Source organism: Phoenix dactylifera, chromosome 2, assembly GCF_009389715.1.
Source record: "Phoenix dactylifera cultivar Barhee BC4 chromosome 2, palm_55x_up_171113_PBpolish2nd_filt_p, whole genome shotgun sequence".
Lineage (NCBI taxonomy): Eukaryota > Viridiplantae > Streptophyta > Magnoliopsida > Arecales > Arecaceae > Phoenix > Phoenix dactylifera.
Window position 1 is genome coordinate 14266261 of NC_052393.1, and position 14327 is coordinate 14280587.

At 43.0% G+C, this 14327-nt stretch overlaps 1 protein-coding gene across 1 annotated transcript; it reads left to right on the forward strand.

The window, feature by feature from the left end:
* Positions 1–4986: 4986 nt before the first annotated feature.
* LOC103720511 (MDIS1-interacting receptor like kinase 1-like) lies at positions 4987–9404 on the forward strand. The gene is made up of 2 exons (XM_008810242.4): positions 4987–7906; positions 8757–9404. The coding sequence occupies exons 1-2, from the start codon at positions 5329–5331 to the stop codon at positions 9167–9169; spliced, it is 2991 nt and encodes a 996-aa protein (XP_008808464.2). The 5' UTR covers positions 4987–5328; the 3' UTR covers positions 9170–9404.
* The last annotated feature ends 4923 nt before the right edge of the window (positions 9405–14327 follow it).

A 14327-nucleotide genomic window follows, 5' to 3' on the forward strand; every position in this document is an offset into this window, starting at 1 on the left:
TATATATTCAAAGTTTCACAGAAATTGAAAACCTATATTTTAATTATTATCTCCTCACATGATATGTGAGAAGAAAATGTTGGAATTTTAGAACATCAGAAGGATAACTTAGGAGGGCATTTGGTATGGTGTGATCATACCAAGATCAAGAATAATGTAGATGGAGATGATGAGATTATCGTGTTTGATTGCACCACAATGATCCTATATGACGGTGATCCTAAATTACTCTTACTTCTTAAATCACTGCCTAACTTAGAGATGGAATATCTTTGTCTTTGAGATCTGGTATCCGAAATCACTCTATGGCAGTAAGTTGGATATAACTTAGGTGCCTTGATGCTACTGTGGAAGACCCTCCATGATATCCTCCTCAGTTAATTAAAGATTTTTGTAATAGAAACTCTTTTGTTTTATATCTTTTGGTGTAGATGGTCTACTTGGAGAGTTTTTATTATTCTTCATTTTTCTTGCTTGATTTGGCTATTGTATTCATATATTCTTTTTCTTCTCGCTGTTTCGAGGAGAAGTTTCGTTCCTTCATCTAGAATCAGCAAAGATAATTAGAAAAGCAGGTGAGGTCTTTTTTTTTCCAAAAAAAAGAAAAAAGAAACAAATACCCTCAAGCAAACAATCCCTTGAAGGAGCGGTGCTGCTACGTTTATTAAGTAGTAGTTGAAGAGTCCAGGTGTGCAAATGATATCTTCTTAATTAATCATTTTCCACTTACACCTCAAAGATATTCTCTCTGTCTCTCAAGCCTAATTCTTTTTTACTTTAAAATCACTAACTGTTCTAAAGCCAACCCATAAACAAGCAAGAAGTCCGTTATATTAGATTAAATTAAACATAAAAACTAATAAATATGATGATGCGAAAAGGTTGAGTGGTGCCTTACCCCACTTCATTACCAGTTACCAATCATCAAAGTTGACACATGGTGTGCCCACTTGCACATCAGAATCTTTGCATGAATGATATGGTCTGGTTCAAGTGCAAAGATGGGGATGGAAAAGAAAAAAAAAAATCCCACTCGACATGAATGTAACATCAACTGTAGGATTCGTGCCTGAATCTTGATATTGATAGACTTGTTTGTGGGTTCACTAGAACCATCTAATATGCCATAGTGATGGGGGGCAAAATGGATCGTCCTGTTCACAACATGGGACCACCCAATTTCAGCTAAATAGACATCAGCACCGAGCAGGCCAGACCTCAGTCCTGCTAAACACTAGTTCGACCCCAGACCCTACAAAAGGCCGAGCCAGATCTCCTCCGGACCTCTCCGCCGGAGCGTCCCGCAGGATCGACCAAGAGCCGAAGCGGCCTATCGACCGTAGGTCTCTACAAATGATGCCCCTCGAGCCGGGCTCGGAGCACCCTGCATGATTGACCAAGAGTCGAAGAAGCCCCGTCGACAACAGGCATTTGCAACAACGCCTCAAACTGAGCTTGGGCCTCCCTACTGAGCTGACTTTAAAGCCGAGGAGGCTGGGCCGACTTCAGCGTCCGCCGAGCCAACTTCCCCAACTATATGTCGCAGCCCTCCAAGCGAGCCCGACCTCACCCACAGCCACGTCCACGTACGCACCTATGCGCGCCCCTATGCCCACATACGTGGCCGTATATTACAGCCTCACTGCGCCATGCTTTGCTTGTTGGCCGCTCCACGATATGTCAACCAGGGGCCATACCCTGCCACCTATGTCAACGCCATATCGTTCACAAGAACGGTCTACACTGTATGCCTCAAGCAAGCCCTGATTGCATGCCACCTGGGCACCTCTGCGGGGACTATAAATAGTCCTATCAGGTAACGCACAACGACTTTTGGCTGGACCATCTAAAATCTACTCTAATTTCATCATCGGAGGGCCTTCATCGGAACCCCACCGGCGAGGCTTTGTGTAGGTCCGCCGGCGCGCAAAATGAAGATACCACAAGTAAGGAATAGAGAAAAAAAGGTTTGTTTTTAGTATCCGTCAATAACTAGCTTAATAAGATTCCTTTCTCTGCCTTCCCCAGCCCAATCCTCCATAAGCCAGACCAAATATGTTCTTTTCAAACCTATCTTTGTCTGGGCATGGAAAAGCTCGATCAATGTCCTCCTCTCCCTAGAAATGAAGAAGGAGAAGTCCCCACCAGAGAAGCAAGAAAGCCTGAATTCGATAGACGATTCAACCTTCATCAAAAATTCCACCTCCTTTCGTTCCCCCGCACTCAACAAGGCTTTTTAGTAAGAAAAAATTCAAAAAGCGACTCCCTTTCCATCCCATCCGGCAGCTCCCTCGGGCTCCTCCGTCGTGGTCATCCTCGGGTCAAATATGAACCACAGCACCTAGCATCTAAAATTCGATTGTAAAACAATAAGTGAGCACAAACAATTTTTTACTTGAGAACTTTATATATATATATAATGTATGTATGTATGTATGTATGTATGTATGTATGTATGTATGTATGTTGATAAGTATAATGTGGATGGTATCTTTAGAATTTGAACCCTAGACCTCTCTGAATGACCGATGAAGAGAGACGCTAACTATCGAGTTGGGGCTAGTTGGTGAACAAGCGCGATAGGATGGCACACAATCGAGAGTAGTCTTAACTCAAAATTTTTTGTATCGATAAACATCATTTTGATACAACTACTAAAAGACTTAACTAGCAATCTAAGCCGGCGCCTTTCAATTGGTTTAAAATTCATGCCCTTTAGCTCATCTTGAAAATTGAGATGCTCTCCAAGTACCAAAACACTTCATCATAAGAAAACTATGCTTTAATAATCGGGCAAGGACCAAGGTGCAATCCTTAACAAAATTTGCCCGACGGTACGGCTCATCACACTTTGCTAGATACTTGAAATGGGCATATACAACCATATATAGAGATGGGAGGCTTATGCCCAATCATGGCAATCAAGGGATCGACTTCTAAAGGACGGGGAAGCTGCAAAGGGAGAGGCTTTCACATGGCCACCATCCTTCTCCCAAGGTTTCCCTTCCATTTTTATCATTGAGACCATGTGGATGAATTAAAATATGGCTCGAATCATGCGTGCATGCATGTGCATGAGTTGGAGGTATCACGGTTGGTGGGCACATCTCCATCATTGCATTTGGATGCCTACCCTTCCCTTCTTTTTTTTCCGTGCGAGCTGAAGGGCCAGGTTAATTTGCCACCCCTTCTCTCATTTGAAAATTAAAGTATTCATAGGTACGAGCTGGTGACAATAACATGGAAAGATTCTTGGAGCAATCAACCAACGATTAAGTTGGTGTGTTGGGTTCCTGTACTTTGCTCGCTAACTCACCTACATCCGGGGAATATGATATTTGAGATCGTACATAGAGGATGCAAAGGAAAAGAGAGCGGTTTGAGTCCGTTGGGATGACTTTTCATTGAGGACAAGGGTCATGTCTCGTTTGCTTGGATGGCCTACAAGGAAGGAAATTAACCATCATCAAATGGTAGAATATGTTCATCTCGAAATATTTTTTTTTTTGCTTGCGTTGCTGAGCTGACTTGGGAGGAATCATCTTCCTATAGCCGATGGAGAAGATCTTGAACTAATAAATCATGTGAAAAAGTTCATGCTGATGGTTTATGAGAGCTTAATTAAATTGTTCTTTCCTTCTACTTAATATCATCTCATTTTATGTGGTAAGGATTGGTAACCCTGGTGGAAACCACCATCCGTTGATGCAAGTGGGTAGGGTAGAGCAATTGATATTTAAGTGGCAAACTAGTACATGAACGATCGAATGATTGATATGATTTCGAATGCTCATGAAGTCCTAATGATAAGCAAACTTTGCTCTCTCTCTCTCTCTCTCTCTCTCTCTCTCTCTCTCTCTCTCACTATTTTTTTCTGTTTCATATAGAGGAGTTCAATGCTTCCTCCATTGCTCCTCATGTAAAGGAAGGAATTCAATGAATTTAAATTGGTGGGAGAACCAGTTTCCCTTCGAGTCTCATTCTGAAGGGTGCACGTAGGTTAAATGGCTCGGATCCGGCATGTATTTGATCCAACTTCACATATAGTCAAGGTTAATATTTTTGTGTTGGATCACGAGTCTCATTTGTCAAAAATTAACTTAAAAATCTGGGTCGAAAATTTTAAGCTTAGACTCGAACCAGACTTGACCTAGAGAGAGAGCTGAACCAATTCCATGTGCAATCCCTACTTATTTTGGATCATGGTCTCTGACTTCATCTTGTATTCTTGCTTTGGTCTTAAAGGATGATTAAATCATCCAAAGATGGGTGATCCTAAAAGGTGTTTTTCACTAAAACTGTATCCCAAATCTGAAAGTCCACAAGTTCACCATTTCGACTTCACTTAATGGACTGTATATGAGTTTACCAAATTTTAACTCTAATCCAGCCGAGCTGAAATAGACCAGAAGTAAGCCTATGAAACCTATCTCAGTTATGCCCTGCTTGACTTGTGAGCTTAAAGTGGTTCAGAACAAACATCTAAGACCCCCATTTGAAAACCCAATAGTTTTGAAGCTATTGTTCCGCTTGTAACAGTGAGGTGAAAACCATACTTGTCTCGTGGCCTACATAGCCGCAATAATAATGCCTACTGTCTCTATTACAACATTCTCTTTTTTTTAGCAGCCCTGCCCCCCTTTTATTAGAGAATAGCTCCCAACAGCAGCGTCCAGGCATGGGCCATCCGGTCCCCAAAATTAATCGATACCTGCGCGTTTCGAACCTAGGCCACCTGGTGAAAGCTAACGCTCCGTTCCATCTGTGCTACTATCTTGGTGGCGACCTCTTTAACAAATATCAATGCATCACTATAGCCTATTGGAGTCGTCATGAATGAATGGAAAAAAAGAAGAAAAAAAAAAAGGCTTTCGGGGCCTAATCCCTTAAGTTATTGGCAAATCTATTATATTACCTTCATCTCTCTCCCTCTCTCTTTCTCTCTTCTCGGAATTAGCTATACCTAGCTATGCGTGAATGATATGCTCACACACATTCTCTCCATGCTTGATGTCGGAGTATGTTCTCAATAATCCAAAGACTTTCCAGCGTATGTCCACAGGTTCCACTCATTACACTGTCATTAACAGCTGTTGCTGATCCCTAGGCCCCACGAGCTAACAAACCATTAAACAGACCCAAACCAGAAAACAAAGTACTAAAAAAAATTCTTATCACCATTTCCTCAACTCTTCCAAGCCAATCATCTCTTCACCTTCATATAAACCCTTCTTCCTCTCCCCCCCTCCCTCCTGCTCCAGAGAAGAAAACCATTGGAAACAATGGCAGCATAAGACGAGAGAACTACGAGGAGATCGAACGACCAAAATGCCAGCCAAGTTACTTCTCTCCATCTTCTTGGCATTCTTCTCTTCCATTGTCATATCCAATGCAGCCATCGCCGACGAAGTGTCGGCCCTGCTCTCGATCAAATCGGAGCTCCTCGACCCATCGGACGCCCTTAGAGATTGGAGGCCACTGGCTGACGCCGCTGGCTCCTCCCACTGCAAGTGGACCGGCGTTCGTTGCAACTGGAGGGGCTCCGTCGACGGCCTCGACCTCTCCCACATGAATTTAAGCGGTCGGATCGCCAAGTCTCTCTCCAACCTCACCATGCTGAAAGAGCTCGACGTCGGCGATAACAACTTCGTCGGCCACTTCCCGACCGGCCTCGGTGCATGCCCGGGCCTAAGGAGCCTCAATGTATCGGGGAACAACTTCGTCGGGCCGCTGCCGGACGACATTGGCAACGCCACGTCCCTCGAGAGCCTAGACTTTCGGGGCGGCTTCTTCACCGGCTCGATCCCGCCGTCTTACCAGAACTTGCAGAAACTCAAGTTCTTAGGCGTTTCGGGTAACAACCTCACTGGAAAACTCCCAGCCATGCTTGGCCAGCTCTCCTCTCTGGAAACTCTAATTATTGGATACAATGAGTTCGAAGGGCCTATTCCAGCCGAGCTCGGGAACCTGACCAATCTCCAGTATCTCGACATGGCGGTCGGAAATCTGGATGGAGCTGTTCCGGCCGACCTCAGGCAGCTGCAGTCTCTAACCACTGTCTACCTGTACAAGAACAATTTGGGCGGCGAGATTCCGAAAGAAATAGGTAACCTTTCATCATTGGTGATGCTGGATCTTTCAGATAATCTGATCTCCGGCGCGATGCCGCCGGAATTAGCCAAGTTGAGCAACCTCCAACTGCTAAACCTCATGTGCAACCAGCTCAAAGGTCCGGTGCCGGCTGGAATTGGAGAGCTGCCGCAGTTGGAGGTGCTTGCACTGTGGAACAACTCGTTTTCCGGGCCGTTGCCGGCCAATCTAGGCCGCAACTCACCGCTGCGGTGGCTGGACGTGTCGACAAACTCTTTCTCCGGTGAGATCCCGGCCGGCTTGTGCAGCCGGGTTAACCTCACCAAGCTCATCCTGTTCAACAATGCCTTCTCGGGGCCGATCCCGACGAGCCTCGCGAGATGTCTCTCGTTGGTTCGGGTCAGGATTCAGAACAACAGGCTCGATGGAACGATCCCCAGCGGGCTCGGGAAGTTGCCGGAGCTCCAACGGCTAGAGTTGGCCGGAAATGAACTTTCCGGCGAGATACCAGAGGACATCGCCTTCTCATCGTCCCTCTCCTTCATTGATCTCTCCCACAATCACCTCCAACGGTCTCTCCCTTCCAGCATACTATCATTACCCACCCTCCAGAGTTTCATGGCCTCAGACAATGAGCTCACCGGAGAGATCCCTGATGAGTTCCAGGGCTGCCCGTCGCTCTCCGCCCTCGACCTCTCCAACAACCGCCTCTCGGGGAGCATCCCCGGCAGCCTAGCCTCGTGCAAGCGGCTAGTGATGCTGAACCTTCGGAGCAACCGACTCACCGGAGAGATCCCGGCAGCAATCGCCCTGATGTCAACGTTGGCAATGCTTGATCTATCCAACAATTTCCTTACTGGCTCAATCCCTGGTAACTTTGGTAACTCGCCGGCGCTGGAAATGGTGAACCTGGCCTACAACAATCTCTCCGGCCCGGTGCCATCCAGTGGCTTGTTGAGGACTATAAATCCCGACGAACTCGCTGGCAACCCGGGCCTCTGCGGTGGCGTGCTAACTCCATGTGCCGGCAATTCCCCGGGGGCATCGGCATCGATGAGACGCAGAGGGTCACACTTCAAGCACATTGTCGCCGGATGGCTGATCGGGATATCGGCGGTGCTGGCAATCGGCATAGCCGTTGTCGGAGCCCACCAGCTCTACAAGCGGTGGTACATTGACGGGTGGTGCTGCGACGAGCGGTTCGACGAAGAGACCGGCGCATGGCCGTGGCGGCTGACGGCATTCCAGCGGCTGAACTTCACCAGCGCCGACGTGCTCGCATGCATTAAGGAGTCGAACATCATCGGCATGGGCGCGACCGGGGTCGTCTACAAGGCTGAGATTCCGAGGCACCATGGCGTTGTGGCAGTGAAGAAGCTATGGCGAGGAGGAGACGCCGAGCCTGGGGAATCCGGCGCCGGAGATTTCGTCGGCGAGGTGAGCCTTCTGGGGAGGCTGCGGCACCGAAACATCGTGCGGATGCTCGGCTACCTGCATAACGATGCCGACGCGATGATGCTCTATGAATACATGCCCCACGGCAACCTGTGGGAGGCTCTGCATGGGAAGCAGGCCGGCCGGGTGCTGATGGACTGGGTGTCAAGGTACAACGTGGCGGCCGGGATTGCGCAGGGACTGGCCTACCTCCACCATGATTGCCACCCGCCGGTGATCCACCGGGACGTGAAGTCGAGCAACGTGCTGCTCGATGCGAACCTCGAGGCGAGGATCGCCGACTTCGGGCTGGCGAGGATGATGGTCCGGAAGAATGAGACGGTGTCGACGGTGGCTGGATCGTATGGCTACATCGCTCCTGGTACGTCATTTTCCTCAGCCATAGTTACGTCTCTGGCTCTCTGCTGATATAATAATAGAAAGTTCGCAGCCGGACTCCTTGGCGAGACTCTTAATAAAAAAAAAAAAAGAAAGTTATAGAGATCTCTGCTATAGTAGTTTTTAATCCACATAAATTATGAACAAGATCCGTTCTAATACTATTTATAACAATTCAGAACTTTACCTAAAATAACTAGCTGGAATATATTATTTGAATTTTTTGATCCTGTATAAGTACTCAAAATTTATCCAGCGAATAACCGATGTGTGCATAAACACACGAATCCTCACAATATATCCTGAAAATTCTAACTTTTGTAGGCCTCTTGACAAATTTAAGCTTTATGTTTTAATAAATTAAATTTTAAAATACAAATGATTTATTTACAGTAGAAATTAAGGTCACATTGAAACCGCATGCCAAGAAAATTAATCCCACAATGAGCCCTTAATCTCTTTCTTAATTATGGCAATTTTTCTTCTCCCAAAAAAAATCTACAATAAATCCTACCTCCTCTCATGTACTATCTCTCTAGCTCTCTCTTCTACCATGTTCCCCCTTCTTTTTTTATATATATATATGTGCACCAGCATATATAGTTTCTAAATTACTTCAAAATAATTCATATTTTACATAATTTTTCGTCAGCTGAATGATTCGTGATACCAGTTATTTATTTATTTTTGTTTCAAAATATTCTATAGCTACATTTTCTATTTTATAGTAGCTTATGTCTTCTTCTTTTTTTTCCTTGGACTAGAAATTTACATCTCAGAGACAAACCATGCATGTGCTAAGGTAACATCTGTTTTCTTTTTCTATGTATCAGAGTATGGCTACACCCTGAAGGTGGATCAGAAGAGCGACATGTACAGCTTTGGTGTGGTCCTCATGGAGCTGCTCACAGGGAAGAGGCCCATAGAGCCAGAGTTCGGCGATTGCCTGGACATCGTCGGATGGGTTCGAGAAAGGCTAAGGAGCAATCGAGCAGTCGAGGAATTGCTCGACGCGAGCATCGGCGGCCAATGCGAGCACGTCCGGGAGGAGATGCTGCTGGTGCTGCGGATCGCGGTGCTGTGCACCGCAAGGTCGCCCAAGGACCGGCCATCGATGAGAGACGTACTCACCATGCTCGGTGAGGCGAAGCCGAGGCGGAAGAGCAGCAGCACCAGCGTCGGGAGCAATGTGGTGGCCAAGGATAAGCCCATTTTTACCACCTCCCCTGACTCTGAGTTCCTGTAGGCATGGGGGGCTGAACTGCTTCTCATTTGTGAATCATTCTTATTTTTGTATGTAATTCTTCTTCTTCTTCTTCTTCTTCTTCTTCTTCTTCTTCTTTGCTCTTTGGATGTGCAAAAATAAAATGAATGGTAGGATCTTATGAATGGTCTTTAGAATGGTTGGATGCATAGGTATAGGGAATTGCCTGTTCTGAAATAAGGTTCCTTCTCGCAAAAACATGTCCATTTTATTATTATTTTTTGTTCTTTTTCTTCCTTTTCTTTTGGTAGAAGGATGGTGTGCATCAGAAATTTATTTGTTTCTAAGAAGATACAAAGTGAAATGGGAGCTTTCCAAGTCATAGTAGGAGTCTTCAATCCAAGCTATGGCAGTGGCAGAATCACCATCCAAACTGAGGCCCTCCCATGCAGCACCAAAGATTAGCTTGTGGTGCAGTGCAATGAGGAGTGTTCTATTAAGTAGTACGCACCACTCGGCCACTAGAATCTCTGATCAGGGAACCAATATCAGCCTGCAGAGCAGTAATATGACCATCAAAATTAACTTTAAATTATCCAGAGGGAAGGGGCATATATTGAACATGACAGAGGAGAAGAGTCATCTAGCCCTGAGATACCCCTATTCTTGGACTCACTAAGAGTTTGTGGGGATAATCCAACAGGATTGGACTAGATTTCTGACAGGATTCATGAATCGAACAGCCCATTTTGGTGTTGCCCATTTTTTGATTTATTTAATGCAGACCAATAGGCCCATAGTTTGAGATTTGGATGGGCCCTTAGAAGACTTTAGGCTGGGCAAGCCAACAAGCTCGATATCCAAACAGACTCTACAAGGTTGAATTCCAATGGTAGCTTGCTTGAACTCCCAAGGCCAAATGAAGAGCCCTATCAATGATCTTGGTTAGTGGAGAGTTGAAAGCTTCTCATCTCTAGAGAACCAAATCACCCATCCATTGTAACACAATGGTGCTTGTGTATCCAATGAGAACTCGGCCTGCAATGTGTAAAAAAGCCCTTGAAGGATATTGATATGAATATCAAGACTGAAGAAGGCTTCCTACCAAAACGCCTGTGCATAAAGTTACTCCCATAGAACATGATCAGTATCCTCCATAACGTTGGGATACAAATCACAAAAACTAAATTGTTGGTTAAGTAAAGGTCTATGAACAAGAAATTCTCTTCATGGCAGCCTGTTCCACTGAGCTTTGCATGTCAACCTTTATAATTTGTTTTGCTTTTTTACTTTGAATCTAAACCAAGTTCATTAAATACAGAAAGGATGGATGTTAGGATTTCTCCCATAGACAACATCAAATAGCCCACCTGGAGTAATTTAACTGGTCGAATGCTTATGAGCAAATCTTATTTTGGTATCCTGACAATTCCGTTGTCTCTTCCTTGTTTTTGGCCAAGCTTTCTAAGTCGAAGCTTGCATTCTCTACTGCTGCCTATTTAGCTGTTTATTCATGATCGGATGAGATGAGTACAATCGAAGCCTTGCTCCCCATTTTCAATGAAGAGCCCTCAGAATTTGGCAGGAAAATTTGGGGAACAATCAAATGTGATCATCTTCGAAATGCCATTAAGAGATTTTCAAATTCCTTGGAAACAAATTTTAAGCCACCTTATATGTACCAAAGGTGTTGTTTCATGCCATAAAATCAATTGCCTCCCTTGATTAATCTTAAACCACCATTAGATTTGTTTCAATGTCATTAGTGTTATATAGTATTATTGTTTTTGGCTATGTAGTTGAGATAAATAACATAACAGAGATGCAAGGTCCAGGCAGACATTGTCAATAAGCCATCAAAGCACTGAACCCACTTTACAATTGCTCTATCTAGAACCTTACTACAGTTTCAGATGCAATAAACCATTGCTGTATAAATGAGTTAGATCTTTAACCTGCTCTTGATGAGCACATCAACAAAATAGGCTATTGAACTGTCCTGCAATCTCTCGAGCGTAATTCCATTGATCCCTCGCACTCTTTTCTATGGCAAATCATTAAAATCTCCTTGACTCCACTTATAAGTATTTCTGAGCTTCTATTAGGTTTAAAGTGATCCCGTACTTGCATGATAGTTGTTGGGCTTGTAAAGCAAGTCAAGTTGTTTTTTCTAATTGCTCCAATTATGATGAAATCTTTCTACGAATTGATTAAGATGAAAGCCTATGGAGCAAATCACTTAATGATTAAAGGCAACAAATATAGCGACTCCATCGCTTAAAAGGTGCATGATGCACGCATAGACTAGATTGGGCTCTTAATACTATCAACCAATTAAAAACTTTACAAAGTGCCAGATATAATGAAAGAGGGGTAGTGAGAGGGTTATTCAACAGTTTTGCCAAAGTCTGGCGTTCCTAGAATTCAAAATTAAAACAGAACAGCATGGCAAACAATGGTCATGTCAACTAAATCTAATACTAAATTGCACCAAGAATCTGAACATAGAGAGATGAATTCCAGTTCAAGAATACAAATTCTAATATTTAAAACAAACAAGTAGTGCAGGCCAACCACTTATTCTGAAAGAACATGAACATCATTAAGTTGAAGGGAAAATATTTCTGCATTTCTTGGAGGAATCTGGTAAGAACAGCTGCACTCTCGAAGCAAGCACAGAAGACTTGCATCCTTAACCAAAACAGGAATACAGCAATTATTAAATGATCTATACACACAAGTATGTTGCTTGAAGAGCTTAGAAAAGAAATTATTTTCACCAAGGTCTGCATAATATTTTCCCCTCAAGTCTTGAGAAGAGTAAAATATATCTAACCGAAGCATAGAAATACTGATATGGTTCTACCATGAGTAGGCAAAAGAACTGTATGAATGACCAGACTGAACCATGTGGTGGTGTTCTTGTTGCGGCGGTTTCTGGTCGCCGAGATGTAACCGATCAAACAACAACTTGATAACTTGCAACCTACCTAATATCAAAATACACTAGTTCACAAATCAACACAGAATTTACCTTATGTTGGGATATCCAACTAGTTCTGTCCCTTTCCATGTTCAGAATTTTCATGCTCCATATAGGAAGTTTAATTACTGTATCACCTGTTAAGGACTGGGAATCCAGTAATTACAATCCAAATGCTCCCAACTTCTTAAAGGAATAAGGATATTTGACTGCGGCCACATTAAAATAACACCAATCTGTAACATGGTCTCAGCATTCTCTGAACTTATGCACGTTCATGTAAACAATGAACCTTGCTGCTCACTGTTCTTAAGCATCAGCGCCAACTTCCCAATTCAAGAATACAATCTGAAGACTTATATATGATCTCTTGATTTGAAGTCATACATAGATTTCTTGAATGCTCCAACATACTAAATTTTCCGAAACCATTGAAAGTTGCACCATGCAAGTCATCAAGTACTACATACAACACCAAACACGAGCATTTTTCCTATCTGCAGTACTGCACCAATAGAAGATTTTCCAATAAATTTCTACCATATTTTCCGTAATTTCAAAGTGATTGATGGAAGACAGACTTAGCTGATGGAGCAGAGATCTCAATGCGATCATTATGCCATTGCATGAGGACTTAAATATCATGTCATGCTAATCCTTTTGCAATATTACAACACTCCAGGCTTCGAAGACAACACAGTAACTCTTCAGATAGCATGGAAACAGCTACCTAATCCAAAAGCAGTTATTATTCTATGGGACAGTCAAAATATCCCATCACGAATCTTTAATTGTCTCATTATAGATTTAATTCTTATAAAACAATTCAAACTTGTCCAACGATCATTTTCAATTTATTTAATTCAAAATTGAAAACATTTAACCTGCAATGAAGATCATCTTCATTACCTTCTCGTATGGATCTGTCTAACTTGCAAACTTCTCATACTTCATAATGGTATGCAGCAGTGGTGTTTATTCCTGATCCAATCCAGGGCCAAGGTTCTTGGATATTTTCAAGGATTGTTAATATCTTCTTTCCTCATTCTTTGATTTCTAAAGAGCTAATCTTATTTAAATAAGGCTACAATTACAAAGTAACTTATTTTCTAGGCAATAAGACAATATTTAACAACAATAGCAGTGCTCACTACTCTCAAAATACACCAAATAGTTTTGCATCCTCTCTCCAGGTTCTCAAAGAAAGATTCCATAAAGCATATGCAAAGCAAAAGTCCATTACAAAAGCAAGCACTGGACCCCCCCCCCCCCCAATGTATGTTTAAGTTTAAGCACAGTTTTCTCTCTCAAAATACTGTTAAAGTGTTTAAAATTCCATACTAATCATTGTGCACTATAATGTTTAGTGAAGCAGGTGTGCTCATGCAAAAAATAGAAGGAAGAGGATGAGGGATAAGAAAATAATAAATCAACATCGTTTAGAAGCACGAGTTGGGAATGATTATCATGCAGTAGAATTAGAAGAAAGGAATAACAGTTTGTCCTTTTGTCAATTATCATGATGCAAGGATTGCTACCAATCAAAAAGTAGGGTTTCATAACTCATTGAATGGTTTCATGACAATTAGGCAAGTTGGAACTTGTAAGCTGCAATCTATAGACAAGTGCCCCACAAGAAAAGCTAACCTATGTACATTCCATAGCAGGAGCCTGCTGAACATGTTTTTAACCAGGTAGGAGAATGGGCTTATTAAAAGCATACAAATGTTGACAGTACTAGGAAATTTATCGATTCGTGCTATCTAGAAAAGAGGAATAATGGTATTACAACCCTTATTAATCCGAACACCTTCTGGTCACTTAAGAGAAAGACCCTGAGTACACATAATTTCACTCTAATTAGTACTTCATTCTTGTGAAAGAACCTAAGCAATATGCACATCAGCACGTATTTAGAACCTCAGACAAGGCTGAGTTAATGCACCACAGACATCTGTGTTACCTTTGACACAAAAGAGAAATGACGTAACATGGGTACACAAGCAGCCGTAGGTCACCAGACGTAAGAAGGAATAAAATTAATCAAATGTTTCATATATAAAACATAGAACATGCAATATCCCCTCTGTCTTCCATTTTTCCTCTTAAAGGGCAAGTATCCCTTCTTAGACAGCGAAGACGAAATGATAAATGATGCTATTATATACACATGGAACTAGTATTAGTTTTTAAACCAAGCAATGAAAGACATGTTGC